The 20,692-nt window shown below is 46.4% G+C and overlaps 1 protein-coding gene across 7 annotated transcripts in view; it reads right to left on the bottom strand.

The window, feature by feature from the left end:
- Positions 1–20,267, bottom strand: part of FMNL2 (formin like 2) — a 215,902-nt gene extending 195,635 nt beyond the window's left edge. For all 7 annotated transcript variants that reach the window (XM_066611970.1, XM_066611966.1, XM_066611972.1 and 4 more), the window contains exon 1: positions 19,708–20,267. In XM_066611970.1, the coding sequence (XP_066468067.1) occupies positions 19,708–19,824 (117 nt within the window). In that variant the 5' untranslated portion in view covers positions 19,825–20,267. The remainder of the gene's footprint in view (positions 1–19,707) is intronic.
- Between the last annotated feature and the right edge of the window lie 425 nt (positions 20,268–20,692).

Raw genomic sequence — 20,692 nt, 5'->3', positions numbered from 1 at the left:
GAAGCCTCCGATACCAGAAGAATTCCAAACACATGAAGATTCCAGATACTTTCATGTCCGGCCTAAGTGGAGCCAGTTCGGTTCAATGCAGAGTAAGTGGAGAGAATGTTCCATGCACAGCAATTTCTTCAGCACCCTTGGTTCAACCCTCTGACTCAGAGACCTCTACCTGGTTTCTGGCTATAGTGTTGCTTTCTGCCACAGGCCAATGCTGGACTGTCTTGTTCGTCACACAGCCCTCAGTGTTTTTATATAGATATGCAGTCTTGGGTTCCATTCCAGCTTTGATATCATAAGTTATCTTTGTTTTCCTTCAGTCTTTCCTAGCCTCTGGAAAAGAAGGCCCATTATCTTCACGCTACTGCCTTTACATCCCCCATAGAGACATTTCCCAACCCCAAATGAGGTGGAACGTTGCCAATTAAGAACCATTGCCCTGCTAAACTGAGTGCCATGGAAACAGCTGGTTTTTTCAAGGTGAGAATAAAGATGTCTCTTCCCCTCTGCAGGCCCCCAAGAGGCAATTAGTCTTTATACAGGCCTCTCATTCAGCACACACCCTTACAAATTTCATTCTTGATATTTATGTTTGCAAGAGGCAACTCCCACCTTATAAAGACAATTTAAAAAATTAGAAATGAAAAGAAAAATTGAAGGACAGAAAAAAGGCATAAAAACAACCATTGCAGGAAAACCAAAGCGAGAGATGGCTACAAAAATCCCCAAACGGTCTGAAATTAAACAATAACAGAGCCTTCACTAAGTATCTCCTTTTGCTGCCAATACCAAAGCTGTGTGGCTTTAAAATGAGAGACATGAAAATTACAGATTTTTTCATGTGCGGCCCAAGTGGCATCACTTCAGGGCCACCAGAGCACACAAGCGCATGGAGTATCAAAGATGTCTTCAAAACAACAGCTCCCACATGACTAGTTTGCCCTAGCAGAATAAGAGCCTGCTCATTTTCAATGAATGACATGTAATTGTTAATCAAGCAGGGGGAAAGTGAATGCATAGGAAAATATGGCAGTTGTGGATTGAGAGGCAGTATTTATTTTTCCACCTGCATATCACAGCCCATTTACCTTGCCAGTACACCAAGTCCTTAGGTTCCAATTCACAGCAATGCAGCAAGAATAAGACTGCCCTTTCCATCACATCTAGGGGTAAGGGCTGGAGATATTAATTCTCTTACTCTACATAACTTGTGTACTTTTCAACACATATAATATTCTATGCAACACATATAACATTCTATTCTAGCTCCAAAAGGCTACTAATTCATAACTTAATAGCTCCTATGCAGTTGCTACTGGGAGCATGTGTGGCCACCAACACGCAAGCAAATCATGCTGATTATTCAGAAGGCTAGTAGAAATGTTCTGGCCAATGTAGAAGAGCTGATACCATCTTCCCTTCCTTCACCCCTTCCCACTGGCCACCTTGATGAACAAAGCTTTGTGAAAGAATGGGCAGTTTCTGAAACCGCTTCCAATGTTGCATAGAAAGCTGCTTTTCTTTTTAAGAAAGAAGCACCTCTGGAAAGCTCATTCCACACAGTTTTCTGATTCAGGGCTGTTATGTCTACAAAATGTTCTATACTTCTTGGTCAAAAGTCACAGCAGGATCATAGTAACATGCTAATCAAAAAGTACTTTTTGATGCGTCCATGCCTTTTTGCATTTAAAATTAGCCAAGAGGCTGAGTATTTCAGAAGAAGAGCACTTCAGGATTCAGTTCAAAGACATCCTGCAGAAGAAAATGCGTTTGTTAAACTGTTCTGATCTTATGAAGTGCTAAACGATCTTTAGAATAGTAAAACAAGTTCCTCATTTAGAGTTGTATGAGATGATTAAATAAGCATGCAACCAAATACACACAGTAGTTATAGATTTCCTGTACCAAAGATGATGTAATTATCACTGTGCAGAGAATGCTTTCCTTTGATTACTGAAATAAATGCCATATCCTTGAACATTTCACTCAAACATAGTACTATAATCATCTATGTAGCTATAGATATTAGGGGATTGTGCCTATAACAGGTGAAAATGTTCTACTAAGCAGTCTTCTGAATGGCATTCTCTGCCTGCCAAAGCAATGGCTATAGAATGATTCCTACCTGCTTCTGCTGACCATTCCTCACACAAGAAGGAACAGCCCACAATATGGGCAACTCCACAATTCCACAATTTGGACAATTTCACAATGTGTATCCCTCCCCTTTGAAAGCCGGCATATCGTGAATAAGTGAATACTCTGCCACATCCTATCCTTTGGGTCAGGCTGCAAAGCCCGACACAGCGTGCAGACTTGAAAAGTCCCATGGTGGGGCTTGGGGCCTTTCCGAGGGAGGGGGACGAGTGCCCTTCTCCAGAGAACACCTCCAACAGCCCCAGCAGAGCCACTGGATGCAACAGTAGCCATTTTGGCACCGCTGCACCCGGCGGTGCCACTGGGGATAGGATTGGGCTGCCCATGAGCTATGATTATATCCATAGCGTTCCTAATCACCGCAGACTGTAAAAATAACTATTGCAACCCATTTCTGGTTTGCGATTGTGAAACTGGAAGTGGGTGGCAATCGTTCTTTTCACAGTATCCGCAGCTTTAGGAGCCCTGTGGAGGCTTCTGTAGGACTCCCCGCATCCCCAGAAGCCTGCTGCAGCTTCTTGTAAGTAAAAAACAGCCCCTGACACCAACAATAGCAGTGCGATCCTGGGGATCATGTAGCTGCATTCCCCCCTCCCCTGCTAGAACTTACCTTGGGAGTTGTACTCCTGAGAAGTTTAAGAACTCCCGCCCTATATATCAAACCCTACATCAACCATATAGCAAACCAGAGAGCCAAAAATAATTCAAGAAACTTTTTTTTTAAGCGTGCAGTTGTCATAGTAGGAAGGAAATCCAGGATTCCGCAGCTTAATTAATTTCAAAGTATACACTGCTATAAAGTAAGATAAAAGGATCATAATAGCATTGAAACACTTAATAGTATTGTGGTGTAGCTCACAACAGATATTAAAATCTTTTGTCTCTTAATCCCTGAATCTATGCGATGACATCACACCAATCAACACCATACATGTTCAAACATTAGCTGCTTTGTAGTCTTAAAAATATCCCATTCATCATTTGGGTCTGCAGGGGAGAAAAAAGCCAGGAAAGGCCACCCTCCAGGAAGAAAGCCCAGGTGCGATGATTCTCCATATTTATTTAATTATTTTAAAAGATTTATATTCCGTCCTTTCCTAAAATAAATAAATGAAACTGATCAGCTAAATGGTTGGCAACCTTCAGTCTCGAAAGACTATGGTACAAGCCTACAGCACCCTGATATTCCCAGGCGGTCTCCCATCCAAGTACTAACCAGGCCTGACCCTGCTTAGCTTCCAAGATCAGACAAGATCAGGTATGTGCAGGGTAACAGTTGCTGTCTAATCAGCTAAAACAAAATGAAACAATAATAACCAACTTGACAGAATATGTCAATAATATGTCAAAAAAACGATAAATGAAAGGCTAGGCCAAATAAAAATGTCTTGACCCCTCCCCCCCAATAAAAATGTCAGTAGATCAAACCTCCACTGGGGCAGGGAATTCCAATGGCTCGGTACCACAACAAAAATGGCCCTGTCACTGGTTACTGCTAATTAGATTTTCAAATAGAGGTTGAGGGCCCAATCCTATCCAACTTTCCTACACCGGTGCAGTCATGTCAATGGGGTATGTGATGCATCCTGTGGTGTGAGGGGCAGTCACAGAGGCCTCCTCAAGGTAGGGGAACCTTGACTCAAGGTAGGGCTGCACTGTGACTAGCTGAAAAGTGCTGAAAAGTTGGATAGGATTTGGCCCTGAATCAGCAAATCTCCCTAGACAATCTCACTGAATGAGCAGATACAGTTGGAGAGGTACAGTCCTTTACGCATTTAGGTCCTAAACCATTAAGGGCCATATGGTCAAAACAATTACAATTACCTAAAATCCACATTTCTTCACTGGATCAAGGAAATTCATCACTACTGCATCGGTCCAATTAAACAGTCACCCACAAGGACTAGAGTTTGGTTGTTTCCCACACTGTATCACATGAGTCATACTCAAAATTTTTAAGTGACTTACAGTCACATAGGATAGATATGTGGTTATGATAAATATGCTGCAGGCAGCATGACCCCACCAGCCACTGAGCTCCTGCAGAAAACAGTGGCATTACCTGCAGCCCACTACCACTACCGGATACCCACAGGAGCACAGGTAAGCCAGCAGAGGAGGTTGACAGAGGGAGGAATGTGGCAGAGAGGGATTGGAAAGGGGGGAGTATCTGGAAAAGGAAGGGGCGGGTAAGCATTGGGAGGGAGGGGATGGATCTTGGTGGCACCGCAATGCATCAACAGGCCTTGCTGAGAGAGAATCAGCATGGCTTCTGTAAGGGTAAGTCTTGCCTCACGAACCTTATAGAATTCTTTGAAAAGGTCAACGGGCATGTGGATGCGGGAGAACCCGTGGACATTACACATCTGGACTTTCAGAAGGCGTTCAACAAGGTCCCTCACCAAAGATTAGATTATTGTAACGCGCTTTATGTGGGGCTGCCCCTGAAGACAGTTCGGAAACTGCAATTAGTGCAGAATGCGGCGGCCCGTGTGGTCACTGGAGCTAGGCGGTTTGACTCTGTCAGCCCGCTTCTCCGGGGGCTACATTGGCTGCCCATTCGTTTCCGGGCCCAATTCAAGGTGCTGGTTTTGACCTTTAAAGCCCTATACTGCTCTGGGCCAGGTTATCTTAGAGATCGCCTACTCCCGTACAATCCGGCTCGTCCTCTCAGGTCATCAGAGAAGGCCTTTTTACAAGTGCCGCCGCCTAAGGAGGTACGTGGGGCGGCGGCAAGAAATAGGGCCTTCTCAGTAGTGGCACCAACGTTGTGGAACTCCCTTCCCCTTGACTTGAGAATGGCTCCCTCTCTTGAGTCCTTTTGGCGAGGCCTGAAGACCTTGTTGTTTAACCAAGCCTTCTGACATTATGGCCTTTTTAACATCTTTTATATATCTTTTAGTTGCTTTTTTTACAGGCCCGATTCCTCTAAGAACTGCTGTTTTATGCTCTTTTATTCTGACTCTTCTGACTACTGTTTTTATCGGTTCTGCTAATGTGTTTTTTAATATGTTTTTATCTGTGAAATTATGTTTTAATTTGTTTTATATGTTGTTAGCCGCCCTGGGTCCCTTTTTGGGAGAAGGGCGGGATAAAAATAAAGTTTTATTATTATTATTATTATAAAGGCTACTGAAAAAACTCCACAGTCAGTGAATTAGAGGGCAGGTCCTCTCCTGGATTGAGACCTGGTTGAAGACCAGGAAACAGAGAGTAGATGTCAATGGGCAATTTTCACAATGGAGAGAGGTGAAAAGCGGTGTGCCCCAAGGATCTGTCCTGGGACTGGTGCTTTTCAACCTTTTCATAAATGACCTGGAGACAGGGTCTGAGCAGTGAGGCGGCTAAGTCTGCAGACAACACCAAACTTTTCCGAGTGGTGAAGACCAGAAGTGATTGTGAGGAGCTCCAGAAGGATCTTTCCAAACTGGCAGCAGCAAAATGGCAGATGCGCTTCAATGTAAGTAAGTGTAAAGTCATGCACATTGGGGCAAAAAAATCAAAACTTCACATATAGGCTAATGGGTTCTGAGCTGTCTGTGACAGATCAGGAGAGAGATCTTGGGGTGGTGGTGCACAGCTCGATGAAAGTGTCGACCCAATGTGCAGTGGCAGTGAAGAAGGCCAATTCTATGCTTGGGATCATAAGAAAAGGTATTGAGAACAAAACGGCTAATATTATAATGCCATTGAACAAATCTATGGTAAGGCCACACCTGGAGTATTGTGTCCAGTTCTGGTCGCCACATCTCAAAAAGGACATAGTGGAAATGGAAAAGGTGCAAAAGAGAGCAACTAAGATGATTACTGGGCTGGGGCACCTTCCTTATGAGGAAAGGCTATGGCGTTTGGGCCTCTTCAGCATAGAAAAGAGGCGCCTGAGGGGGGACACGATTGAGACATACAAAATTATGCATGGGAAGGATAAAGTGGATAGAGAGATGCTCTTTACACTCTCACATAACACCAGAACCAGGGGACATCCACTCAAATTGAGTGTTGGGAGGGTTAGAACAGACAAAAGAAAATATTTTTTTACTCAACGTGTGGTCGGTCTGTGGAACTCCTTGCCGCAGGATGTGGTGACGGCATCTGGCCTGGATGCCTTTAAAAGGGTACTGGACAAGTTTCTGGAGGAAAAATCCATTACGGGGTACAAGCCATGATGTGTATGCGCAACCTCCTGATTTTAGAAATGGGCTATGTCAGAATGCCAGATGCAAGGGAGGGCACCAGGATGAGGTCTCTTGTTATCTGGTGTGCTCCCTGGGGCATTTGGTGGGCCGCTGTGAGATACAGGAAGCTGGACTAGATGGGCCTATGGCCTGATCCAGTGGGGCTGTTCTTATGTTTCTTATGTTTTTTAAGATCCTAACTCTATTCCTTCTTCCTTACTCTCCTCAGTTCTGCACCACTAAAACTGCAGGTGCAAATCTTACAAAATCCATGCAGGCAGCAGAGGCTTGTTACAGTGTAATGGAACAAATGTTCCCTTACCATGAGGAGACCTCTGCAAAAGCCCCTATCACCAACAAAGGATGCGGTGTACTCTCCGTTGGCACAATGACATTGGCAGGGGGGCTTAAGCCATTTCTGCCCAACATTGCATATATGCAACAGGGACCAAATGGCACACCTGGGGATCAGGCAAAAATGGGTTGATTAGGATCAGGCTGTTACTTTAAAAAAAAAATAGAGTTAAAAGAAAGAAAAAAAGGAAAATAGAGTTAATAGTAAAATAGAGTTAGAGTTAAAAATAGAAATGTCTTAGAAACAGACTGATGTTCCTTGCACCACTTATTAAAATGTCCTATGTGTATGTGCATTTAAACTCTGTTGCGCATTGTTATAAGAACTCCCAATGAGATGCAGTGGCAGATCTCCCATTTACATTATAGGGCAAATGTGTGGAGCCTCACGCACCTTTAGGAGCCTGCGGAAGCCTCCCTGAGGCTCCCAACAGGGTCAGAAACTGTGCTTCTGGTTTGCCGGAAGCACAGTTTAAAGCATCAGGGAACCTTCAGGAGGCTTCCCTGACATGTCCTGGAGTCATGTGAGGCACCATGAACTCCAGGTAAGTGGAGGGGGGGTGGATTTAAGCTGGGGAGTTGCAGCATCCTGTGGGGGGGGGTACCATTGCAGGCCTTTGTCCCAGGGCATGGGGCTGGGGAGGTCCACCACTGCTGAGATGCATCCACACATTCTCATTTTGTCCACTCCAGGCGGACAGGATGAAGCATCACCATTAGTCATTTCAAGCTTTTCGACAATAGAACTTTTCCCTGGAGGGAAGGATGATAATGGTGACATATGATGCGTTTCCATGCAGAACCAATGTGCTTGACACAAGGGTCATAAAACATTGCTTCTTCTGTCCATTTGATCCTCATCCAGTCAAACACTTATATGTCGATTTAAATACGGATCTGGCTTCATGGGTCCACCCATAAACTTAAAAGTAAACATTCACTCCTAAGCTTTAATGGATAACCAAAGTGCTGTGTCTAAAGTCAGAAATTTCCAGTCTCGTTCAGGGTAAAGAGAACTATCAGTGGTTCATCTGGATGACCTTCCAAGGCTTCTCAAAAAAAGAGTTCCCACAAGCATGTGCAAATACAGAGAGCAAGAACAGGCACATCTCACACAGGTTTTAATCTAGGTCTCAGATGCTCTTATGCAGCATATTTTACCATTGCGCCAACACACTCTCTGAGTAATACCACTTCTGAATCTGGGTAGCATCTGGGTAGCAGGCATGCTCAGGCGAAAGGGAAAGTTGACTCATTCCCCACCTATAATTTCTCTTCCTTGCTGCTTTTCTTTCCTTTTTCCTGGTTTTTTTTGGGGGGGGGGGGTGGGTAGATGTTTTTCTCTCAGTGGGGCTCCAAGATTGAAAATAATTGAAATGATTTTTCTCCCCCTACTGTGAAAAAAAAAAAATTAAAACAATTTTTTTAAAAGATATTGCAGGTGAAAAAGCATGGGTGCAGGGAATGTTCTCACACACACACCCACAGCCACTTTATAGGAAACCAGCAGGCCATTGGTTGGCTCCTGCCATCATTATGTCTAATAGCACCCTAAGATTTAATAACAAAAAAACTCATTTACAGCCCCTGGGCTACTATCCCCTTTCTTGGATAACACACAATCAGAGGGCCTGGAGGCACTCTTATTGACTGCCTTCACTGTGCAAATGACTGTAAATGCAGTCAAATGCTATATTAACTTTTAACAACAATTAGTGCTGGATCTAAATGGAAGTACTTTTAGAAACTGAAAATAGTACTCCTGACAGTTTTTCTACTGGCATTCGACAATGGCTTGTAGCACTGCCTCCATCCGCATGAAGTCAGCACAGCCCCAGTGGCAGCCCAGTGCAGCCAGAAGTCGGAAACTGAGGACACTGCAGATAATTCAGGAATTAGGAATAAAAAACTTCTGAATGCTTAGAATAACAAGGACATCCTAAAAAAATACACAGACCATCATCGGAGATACCACAAGGCCGGGGGGGGGCAACCTGCCCCAGGAACAAGGCTCGAGGGATCAACCACACCACCCAAGCCTTCCTTCAGCAATCTTTGAGGCGCTTTGGGCCCATCCGCCACATGCACTCTCCATGAGTCATGTTTTCACCACTTGCTGACAAGAGCTCACAGCGGCTGGGCCCGAAGCAGCCTAAAGATCGCCCCAAAGGGAGGTGGGCTTTTCACGTTTTAATCAATGCAAGAGCTGAGAAGGTTGGGGGTGACATGATTATATCATTGTTTCATCCCTGAACTTCCAGAACGCTGAGCTCCAAGTAAGAGTCGCTGCTCCAGTAGTGACGATCTGCGGTAGGAGTGCCTCTGACTGTCATATCTTTTTATTTGCTGCAAGAGTGTGTCAGAATGCCAGTACCAGCACAACCTACAATAAGGAAGAAACTGAACATGTACTATCTTAATAGTATTGGTAATCAGACAAAATTACTCCAGAAAACAAGGCTACAATAGATTCCAACAGTGGAAACAAGGAGTCAATGGACTCTTGCTAGTATGGAATTATGAGCATGCAACATGGCCTTATTTTACTTAATTTGGACAAATCCCACCATCATAAGTATGGTCTGGTTGCAACCCATCTCTGCCATCTGAAATCATTTCACTTCAGACTGAACCTGGGGCTATGTATACTCTGCTACTGAATGATAACCCATCAGCAGGATCAAGAAAGCCAGATTAGCTGCTAAGCTTCCATATGGGTTCCTGCTACATAGACTTGCCCAAAAATTGCCTTTTAAAGGCCCAGAGCATGGTCTGATGTCATGTGAGATAGACACCTTGCTGAAGCCAAACGGGTGTAGGTCTGGCCAACACCAAGGGTGTTGGTGGGGAAAATCCCGCAGAAGCTGCCTTCAGCTCTATGATGAGAAAAAGGCAGAATATAAATGTAGTATGTCAACTGTTATAATTCACACAGATGCACAAATTGTATGAGTCCCTTCAAAAAATAATGAATACTAGTTACTATAAAAATACTGTACTTAATCCATCCCACCAGTCTTGCTGTTGAATTATCACAGATTCTAGCCACTAAAAGCCCTGGACAAGTGTGAAAATCTTGACAAAAACGAAACAAAAATATCTCAACCAGACAAGAAACACGATGCACTTATTTAGAATCCTGAGGATGCCAAGATTTGTTTGAAAATCCCAGAATATCTCTAGCATTCATAGCAGCAAAACTGGAGAACAATATTAAAATTATTAATGACACATATTATTTCCCAAGGGGCCACAGCAAGTAAGAAATTAATGACGGACTGTTCTGAAAACAGGGGTGTGGGAGACACTGACCAGCTTCAGACAATCAACTAAGCCAAGACTGTCAAACATAAGGTCCACAGAAGCTCCTTATCCGGCCCGCATGATAATTGGGCCTGTTATAATTGAGCTGCGCTCCTCAGCAGCACACCATAGGAACATGAGCAGAAAGAAAAAAAAAGCTACTGCCAATTTATTTCTTTCCTTTGTTGTCTAATCTCTTTCATGCCAGCTGTGACCAGGAATGCAGATTGCTGAAAGAAGTAATGTTTCTAAGGAAGTCAGTAACTTAGGGCCAGAGTGTGGTGACTGAGAGCCCAATCCTGTGGTCGGCGGCACGGGGCCGTGCCGCCGACCACAGTTGTAAACGTGCTATAAGGCACGTTTGCGGGGCTCACTGCCGGGCTGCTGCCAGTGCTGGGCTAGCGCGGGGCGGTCACCCAGCTTCCATGGCTCGGCGGTCTCCTGGACCGCCAAGCTGCAGAACGGCAAGCAGGGATGTAGATGGGGGCGGGGAGGAGGCGTTCCAGGGAGGGGAGAGGCCGGTGGGGGCGAAGAGAGGGCAGGGAGGAGGCATGCCAAGGGGCAGGCAGGAGGCGTACGGGGGGGCAGGAGGAGGATCCAGGGGTAAGCACCCTACACGAGTGCCTTTTCTTTACCGCCGACCAAATGGTTGGAGGTAAAGTGAGTAGCCCCATTGCAGGGTTGCTTACCTTACTCGGGGGGACAAACGTCCCCTTCTCCCGAGACGCCTCCTGCGATAGCTTGGGAGGTGCAGAATTTGGCGGCAGCCCGTCTCAGTGCTGCAGAGCCTGGGCGTTCCGAGCAGCTCAGGATTGGCCTGCCCAAGAGGCAGCATTAGAGGGTGAGTGCTGGTCAAGGTAGGCTGGAGTTTGTGGCTGCATGGTCATTACAGTTGTCTGGTTGGCTATTGCCTGTTTTAAGATGACAATGGTAATGTGCTGCTCATGTCATTAACTGCTCCACATGCTATGGACAGAAACTAGAGGGAGCACTGCTCAGCAGAACTGCTGAAAGGGCACCTTGCACCATAATGAGGCTCTCCCATATCTTGAAAATATGATCAAGATTTGCATATTTTCTCATTTGCAAATCTTGAAGTCGTTTGCAGCTAATGCGTTCCAAGGTGAGAATGAAGCGCTTATTTCTGGTCATCATCTGCTTAATGACATTACTTACTGCTTAATGATGTCACTTCCGGCTCTCAGCAGGTGCCATGGATGCCAACTTCGGCCCACTGTCTGAATCTGACCCTCCTGATCAAAACTAGACAAACACTAATGGTAGCAAACAAGCTTGCCCTCCTTTGCTTTCAACTCCATTCTACCCCTCCACATGCCAGAGGAAGAGATCAAAAGCTTCCACTTTTGAACTATCCACAATCCCAGTTATGTCCAAACTCAGGGAACTAGCATCTTAAAACAAACTCATCTGAAACTTTTTTTAGCGTTTTGCTATCTCAATAGAAAATACTTATTTCAGGATACTTATTTTGATCATCTCAAGTTTAAAAAAATCAGGATATATAAATTAGCTTTTCATGACTCTGATTAAAAAACTAAACCTTATCAACAAATATAATTAAATTACTAATCTCCCAACTAAGAAATGCTTCCAATGTCTGCTTAGCTTCAATGTATAAGCTATTTGCATCCCTTGTTGCACTGGTTAGTGTACAAGGAAAGATTTTTTCATCTTTTGGAGTCGTCATTCACATGATGCTTAGTTAGGATCAAACTACGTAGATGTTAAGTGGCAGACTTACAAAAGTATCCAAACTTTTTTTCTACAGTGAAAAGAAACCGCAAGGAACTCCAAGGTACCACAGAAGGGAAGGGTTGCTTAATCCTTCCCTTCTGAACTCTTTACAGCTCAAAAATACAACCATATACTCCAGTTGCTGTTCCATTCAAAAGTGAAAAGATATGGGTAGCTCTGGTTCTGAGTACCGATTCTTGTGCATCAGCCTATGCTGTGTCTGAAAGAAATGACTAGCCCCTACGCTTGTGGTTTTATTCTATGGTTCTGTCAAAACGCATATTCCAAAAGGAGTGATTTGTGATGTATGGATTCATCCATATCCATGTCAGAGCCATAGAATAATCCTCCTCATCAGAGTCTTTTTTAAAGCAGGGCTATTACTTTCTTTCAGGCGATTCCAAGCTTACTGAAGGCTAGATCAAGTGACACATGCAGCTTGACAGAATGGGTTCATACCTTCATCAGTAAAGCTCCAATAAACTAAGTTCATTATTTGGTATGGAAATATGCTATCAACACATTTGTACACATACACACACACACACATGCCTAACCATCTGAAAATTATTTCAGGATTTCAGACACTAGCATTCATTTACAGTCTATCTCATCAGCAAAATGTTATCCCGAGTTGGCAAGTAAGTAGATCCATACATACTGTACATAAATCTGTAGAAACACAGAGAGATAGAAAAAAAACTAAAGAGATCTAGAGAAAACAGGTTGTCACAAACCGTACCTCTCACATTTTATACCCACTTGTCCCTGTTGTACAATTTCTATTTTTGTCTATACTCATGCACACACACACACACACACACAGAGGCAACCTTCAGTCTCGAAAGACTATGGTATCGCGCTCTGAAAGGTGGTTCTGGCACAGCGTCTAGTGTGGCTGAAAAGGCCAATCCGGGAGTGACAATCCCTTCCACACCGGGAGCAAGTGCAGTCTGTCCCTGGTCTGTCTCCCTGGCTATGGGCCTTCCTTCTTTGCCTCTTTGCCTCAGACTGTTGGCAAAGTGTCTCTTCAAACTGGGAAAGGCCATGCTGCACAGCCTGCCTCCAAGCAGGCCACTCAGAGGCCAGGGTTTCCCACTTGTTGAGGTCCATTCCTAAGGCCTTCAGATCCCTCTTGCAGATGTCCTTGTATCGCAGCTGTGGTCTACCTGTAGGGCGCTTTCCTTGCACGAGTTCTCCATAGAGGAGATCCTTTGGGATCCGCCCATCATCCATTCTCACGACATGACCAAGCCAACGCAGGTGTCTCTGTTTCAGCAGTGCATACATGCTAGGGATTCCAGCACGTTCCAGGACTGTGTTGTTAGGAACTTTGTCCTGCCAGGTGATGCCGAGAATGCGTCGGAGGCAGCGCATGTGGAAAGCATTCAGTTTCCTCTCCTGTTGTGAGCGGAGAGTCCATGACTCGCTGCAGTACAGCAGTGTACTCAGGACGCAAGCTCTGTAGACCTGGATCTTGGTATGTTCCGTCAGCTTCTTGTTGGACCAGACTCTCTTTGTGAGTCTGGAAAACGTAGTAGCTGCTTTACCAACGCGTTTGTTTAGCTTGGCATCAAGAGAAAGAGTGTCGGAGATCGTTGAGCCAAGGTACACAAAGTCATGGACAACCTCCAGTTCATGCGCAGAGATTGTAATGCAGGGAGGTGAGTCCACATTCTGAACCATGACCTGTGTTTTCTTTAAGCTGATCGTCAGTCCAAAATCTTGGCAGGCCTTGCTAAAACGATCCATGAGCTGCTGGAGATCTTTGGCAGAGTGGGCAGTGACAGCTGCATCGTCGGCAAAGAGGAAGTCACGCAGACATTTCAGCTGGACTTTGGACTTTGCTCCCAGTCTGGAGAGGTTGAAGAGCTTTCCGTCAGATCTGGTCCGGAGATAGATGCCTTCTGTTGCAGTTCCAAAGGCCTGCTTCAGCAGGACAGCGAAGAAAATCCCAAACAAGGTTGGTGCAAGAACACAGCCCTGCTTCACGCCACTTCGGATGTCAAAGGGGTCTGATGTGGAGCCATCGAAGACAACAGTGCCCTTCATGTCCTTGTGGAAGGATCTAATGATGCTGAGGAGCCTGGATGGACATCCAATCTTGGGGAGAATCTTGAAGAGGCCGTCCCTGCTGACCAGGTCGAAAGCCTTCGTGAGATCTATGAAGGCTAGAAAGAGTGGCTGTCGTTGTTCCCTGCATTTCTCCTGCAGTTGTCTAAGGGAGAATACCATATCAGTGGTGGACCTGTTGGCTCGGAATCCGCACTGCGATTCTGGATAGACGCTCTCTGCAAGTACCTGGAGCCTCTTTAGTGCAACTCGGGCAAACAACTTTCCTACAACGCTAGGGAGAGAGATGCCACGGTAGTTGTTGCAGTCACCCCTGTCACCTTTGTTCTTGTACAGCGTGATGTTTGCATCCCTCATGTCTTGAGGTACTCCACCTTCTCTCCAGCAGAGACAGAGGATTTCATGCAGCTCAGTGATGATGATCTCTTGCAGCACTTTAGGACTTCAGCAGGGATGCTGTCTTTTCCAGGTGCCTTGCCAAAGGCAAGGGAGTCCAGGGCCACATGAAGTTCTTCCAGGGTTGGTTCACTGTCAAGCTCCTCCAACACAGGCAGACATTCAATGTTGTTCAGCGCTTCTTCGGTGACTACATTTTCTCTGGAATATAGCTCAGAGTAGTGCTGCACCCAGAGTTCCATCTGCTGCGCCCAATCCTGGATGACCTCGCCTGCTGCAGACTTCAGAGGGGCAATTTTCTTCTGTGTTGGACCTAGGGCCTGCTTGATACCATCATACATCCCCTTGATGTTGCCTGTGTCAGCTGCTATCTGTATCTGGGAACAGAGCTGGAGCCAGTAGTCGTTAGCACATCTCCTGGCAGCCTGCTGGACTTTGCTGCGAGCAGCTCGGAGGACCTGCAGGTTGCGCTCACTGGGACAGGCCTTGTAAGCCCACTCTGAGGAGTTGACACCAGTCATTGAGGAAAAGAGGAGAGCTCAAGCAGCATACTCATGCACAAGTATAAATATATATATACAAATATACATTTCATTTACAGACACATTTCCCTCCCAGTTCAGGATAACACTACAAGCATCTGTGGAAGCAGACTGTGCTTCCCATGAAGATTTGTACTGAAATTAACTGTCAGTGTTCAAGGTACCACAGGCAAGTTGGGTTTTGTTTTGTCGCTACCACAGATCAGCATGGCTTCCCTCTGGAAGGGATCGTGTAGTCTGTATCCTATTTCCCTCTTCCAAATGTATTGTTCTGTGTCCCTCAGGAGCCACACACAGAACTGTCATCTGCCCAACAAAAGACCACATTTTAAGACATGTTTCGTGTTAGCATCACCACAAATATGTGAGCCAATGATCAAACTGTGTCAGCAACAGCTCATTAGACCTTAGCCCCTTCTGCAGGCTCTGCCATATTCCCCTCTTCTTGTCCATGTGTCCTCTGTAAACATAAAAGCTATTAAAAGACTGAAACAGAGACCACCCTGCTGGAAGAGCTGCAATTTCAGCATTCTCCTTTGAGATCCCAGCCCAAACTTCTTTGTACAGAAACCAGAGGAAGTGAAGACCACTGCAATTATTTTGCTCCATCTTAAAACTGGAACGTAAAGAAAAAGATATGCGACCTCATAATATTCCACGATGCTAAGCAATTCTGGGTGAATGTATTAATGACAATTAATGATATGCAATTGCTAGCAGCATCTGGGTCCAGACTCACACTGGCTCCAGACTCTTCAGACACTACAGATCTGGGACTGGTGAAGAAAAATCACTTGACCCTCTTGCACACAAAAAAGTCAGTCCCATTTGGGCAAACTGAAGTGATATTGAGAATCTCTTTTCAAAACCATTATAGTCACCTGCCTTCTGTCCCACTGCTATGTCCAACTGGAACAGCAATATTAGGTAATGAGGCAGGATCTAAGAAATGGGGTCCTGAGACACTGCATGTGATGCATCTGCCCTCCCCAACACCATTTAGAATGAGGACAAGAACCCACATCCAGACCTGAAATACACCCTGAAGCTTTCCTCACCAGCTCTTTCTCCATTTCAACCACCTGAATGCAGTGACAAGAAAGCTCAGTGAGACCTCTTCAGGCCCTAGATCAGTGATCTCCAAAGTGGGGACCGCTGTGCACTGGCAAAGGCTTCCATGGCACAGACAGTGCTTAACATTCCGCCAGGGAGGCTCCACAAAACCTTTCCATGAGTCCCCAGTCTTCACCCCAGCCAGCTACATCTGGCCAGAAATCCTGGAGTAAAGCCTGCTAGGGCGTTGGAACCCAGAAGCAGCTGGCCAGCATGAAGACTGGGGACGCATGGGGAGGCTTTGTTGACACTCCCTCACAGAACAGGAAGTGCTGTTCATGCGGGGAGGGCTTAGGGCAGGCACAGAATCCAGCCTATAGGCCAGAGTCTATGCTAGACACTGCCCCCAGTATGATCAAAAATGTCCCAGGTTACTAAGAATTATGTTTCCCATGATGCCCAAAGTCTCTAACTCAGAGGTCTGCAACATTTTGTTTAACCACCTAACCACGTTTCGCCACACTTGGGAGTAAATATACAAGCTTATCAACACATACAGGTTGAGATGTGCTTCCAGACTAGGGACAGACAGACAAAGGTGGTCGAAAATATTAGGAGTAAGGGGGAAAAGTTACTCTGCAAGCAGGTCAAGTATGACCTAATTCATGTTATCTCACTCTCACTTTCTCTTAGGCAAAATGACTCGTATTATGTATTTAATTACCACCTTTCATCATCATGTATTACTTAAGGCCCCATTCAGCAAGGCTACAATTGCAAAACCAAGAATGTTGCAAGTTCAGAAAAAGAAAATGTGCAATCCTGACTGGTTCTGTCAGAAGACATTATTGCTTCTGGCTGGACTTGAACTCAAGTTTGGAAAAAAAAATTCCTACTACAAAGGCTGATTTCCATAGTAAATTATGCAAAAGGTTAAGAAACAGGAACTATTATGTAGCTACTGGCAGCAAAGTTGGAGCCTGAAGCCTCTGAAAACTACTGACACAGCAGTTGGGGGGAAAAGTTCCTCACTTCTTGAAAAATGTACAAATCCATTCAAGGGACTCTTACTGTAAAAAAATATGATCATTTCCTTCCTTAAATAATATCTAACATGCTGCTTGGGCATTAAATAATGGTTCACATGCTCCTCATATACTGCATGATGGGCAGGATCTGTATGCAGGAGTTTCTATACCCCAAAATTAAATCCACAGCCAGTACTGCCCAAAACTAGCACTAATCAGCTGGCTCCTTTGGTAAGGTACAAATTACTGTGGGGTCTCTAGAATACATAAAGAGAACCAAGATGAATGTTTAAAACCTGCCTGAAAGACTATTTAGTAAATATTTTTTTAAAACACAGATATTAATTTCACTTGAATTTAGCATTGCTACCTATTATTTTATTTGAGTGAGAAGGGGATAGACTGTGAGAACTTCTGGGACATGGAACCACTGACTGATTTTGCTGTGTGAACTTTTTGTTGAAAAGCAGTACTGTATACATATATTCTTACTAATAATAATAATAATATAGCTGCCTAGTTCATTGTTTCTAGAGGTTTGTCCACTGAACCACTTCACATGGTCCACTAATACCACCAGAAGCAACTGGCAGTGACATCATCGCCAGTTACTTCTGAGTTGGGAGGCCAGACGCAATGCAACAAACACCAGTAAGAGGCTCAGGGTAGACGGGAGGACTTGTTTGAGCACAGACAAGCATGCTTTGGAGTTCTGCCCACTGAGCCAAGCTGCCTACTGCTGCTTGTTGCATCATGTTCCTGGTCTTGATACCAAGTGCCAGGGTCCAGGGGTCCTGCAAGGACCACCAGGCACCACCTCAAGTACCACTGGTGGTACCCATACCACTAGCTGAGAAACCCTGGCCAAGCTTCATAGATCCACAGTATACGAAAGCAGAGTTAACTTTCACCTTTCTTAGGAGTAATTTTTTACCCCAGGAGCGCTTTTTTGTTTACACTTAAAAGTTAGTGGATTCTGTTACTTTGTCCTTTTAGGGCATTGCCATAGGCCACATGGTGTATGATATACACCAAATCAAATGAATAAATATTAACCATTTTTCTCCTAGGACAAAAAAAAAATGTATAGGGTCACTACACCAGAAATGAACTGAATGTCCCTTTGGGGTAACTACCTCTTGGCTAGGTTTTAATGGTTTACCTCTACTCACTCTCATTTCTCCACTCCAGCAAGTTTCTCTACCTTAGCCACACCACTGCTTTACCTTGGAAAAGAATTTGAAATTACACCTGGTTGTCCTTCTGTCAGACATAAGTAGTGTGAATCATTGGCCCGGACTGCTCTCTGAAAAGCAAGGCAGTTGATCTGATTTTTTGACCTTACTTACTGACCTTAGGGAATTATATACATATGTACTGGTACCTGCAACACAAGTTCCACTGAAAGTAACAGAGCTTAATTCTATCCTGAGCAGGCATGCATAGACACTGTGAATGCTCCTATGAAGTACAAGTGCAGCTACAAGTCACCATCACACATGAAGATGTTTGTAGGACATGTGGTGGTTCAGTGACAAATCTTGACTTCTACTGCTGGATACAATTAAATGTTGTGGGGTTCATTTGTAAACAGCACAAAATCTACCTGGGGTAACCACTTATCCATCTAAACAGAAAAAAAGCAAGGTTTTCTCTTGTTTCCAAATGAGGATTAAAGGCTCTATAAAGAAGAAGGGGGAAAAAGGCGTCCTCATCACGCCCTCTTCATCTCATTGTAAGTGAGCAGATTGCAAGGAGAACTGTGGCCACAGCTGCGACCAGGTGAGTTTTACTAAGTAAGAAGGGGGGGAAGACAAGGGAAGAGGACTGGATTGCCCCACCCCCCCGTGCACGAATCCGATTTAAACTCAGGTTGCAACTTACTTGGAAGTAAGACCCCTTCAACTCAACTGAGCTTACTTCCGAGTAAGTGCGTACAGAATCGGGCCGCAAAAGCCCACCGTGGAGGAAACGACACACGCGTTGAACTTCCCCACGAGCAGACTGTGAAGAACCGAAAAGAGGTGCAGCTTTGCCAAGCCAACTCTTGCGAACTCCAGGGCTGCGACACTCGTGCGTTTTCTAGCCTTACAGACACAAGCACCTCTCTGTGTGCGTGCTGCACTTTTCAGCCTTACAGCCTCACGTGTGTGTGTGCTGTGCTTTCTAGCCTTGAAGATACACGTGTCTGTGTGTGTTGCACTTTCCAGCCTTGCAGACACACGTGTCTGTGTGCTGCGCTTTCCAGCCTAGCAGCCTCTGGGTGTGTGTAGAGACGCAGCTCTGTTCCTTAGCAGGGGCTCCGCGGCTACTACGAGTCGCTGAATGGCCGCCTGAGCAGCCAGAACTTTCAAGGGAACCTCGGGGTGGCAAACCACATCTTTGACTCTGCGGGTCTTGGCTTGGGGAGGGGGCGGGAGGGATCGATGGCTTGGAGGGAGAAGGAAGGGGGCGAGCCCGAGCGAACAAAACCCATTCACTCCTCCTGCCTCTCCGCTGCGCTTTCACACCCACTCCCACCCAGGAGCCGCTCTCCCCCTCCGCCGCCACACAGCACCGCCGTCAGCCCGTAGCCCCCTTCAAACAATGGATCAGCTGCTACTCCACAGGCTGTTGGGAATCCTGCCTCCAACTCCGAGCCCCTCTGGAAAGGCAGCCACAGCGCTCCAGGTCTCAGCAGGCTGGCTGGCTGGCTGGGGGGTCTCCCGTTTCCAGACCCCTTCGACCCCTCCATCTCCAGAGGGAGAGCAGACGGAGAGGGAGGGCAGGGGGCGAGCCAAGCCCCCTCCTCCTCCTCCTCCTCCTCTTTCTTTCTCTCTGCCCGTCTCGCCCGGGATGGGGGGCCAAGGCGAGCGCGCCGCGTCCCCCACTCACCAGCACCACGGCGAACCTCTCCTCCAGCTCCCCCGGCTCGGGCATCGGCAGCTTGAGAGGCATGTTGTGCGCCCTGAAGTCCGTCTGCTGAGAGTCCATGCTCCCCGCATTGCCCATGGCGACGGCCCTTCCTCGGGGATGGGGGGCGCAGCAGGAGATCCGTCCAGCCCTCTCGCTCGCTGGCTGCCGCGGAAGAACCACCACGGGGTGACTCCTTCCCCCTCGCCCCGGGGTATCCTCTCACGTCCACCGATCCCCCCCTCCTCGCCCTCCCAAATGGGAAACCAGAGCCACGGGGAGGGAGGGAGGCGAGGCGCACAGATCTCTGTCTCCCTCTAGCACTGGCCGTGGAAATGATCGCCTTCCTCCTTCATGCTCTTCCTCTTCTTCCTCCTCCTCCCCAGCACAATCGGGCTCCCTTTCTCGGAGAGGTGCTGGCGGGGACCCGGGACCACCTCAGCCTCGGCATGTTGCAGCGCTCTCTGCACCCCGAGCAGCCCTGGAGGGGTAAAGCAGCATGGTGCAGGCGGCCGGACGGAGCGCTCCTTCCCCGCACGCACTGCCCGATGCACCCGGCGCCCGCTTGGAACCCACACCGCGCGCAGCGCCCACAAAGCGCCAGACGCAGAACAGCAGCGCGCCAGCCAGACAAGCACAAAGCCCCCTTTCCGCAGCCGCCTCCTACAGAGCTGCTCTCTGCCCCGGGGAAAGCTGGGAATCGTAGTCTGCCTGTCTCCCAGCGGCCCATAGAAACCCACATACAAAGAGGGGGATGCGCGCAGTGGCTCAGCATGGAAAGGAAACTCCAAACTTGCAGAATTTCAGTCCTACCGTGTGAAAGTGTTGGGCCTGTTTTATTTCCAGTGAGCAAAGTCTATCCATCCATACTGTGAATCTATAGGGTCTTCTTTTTTTTTTACATGCCCTGTCAAAGGAATGTTTTTTAAGGTACATTTCAAAACACATAACATTCTCCTGCCATTCA

Source organism: Tiliqua scincoides, chromosome 1, assembly GCF_035046505.1.
Source record: "Tiliqua scincoides isolate rTilSci1 chromosome 1, rTilSci1.hap2, whole genome shotgun sequence".
Taxonomy (NCBI): domain Eukaryota; kingdom Metazoa; phylum Chordata; class Lepidosauria; order Squamata; family Scincidae; genus Tiliqua; species Tiliqua scincoides.
This window is presented reverse-complemented; position numbering and strand designations above follow the sequence as displayed.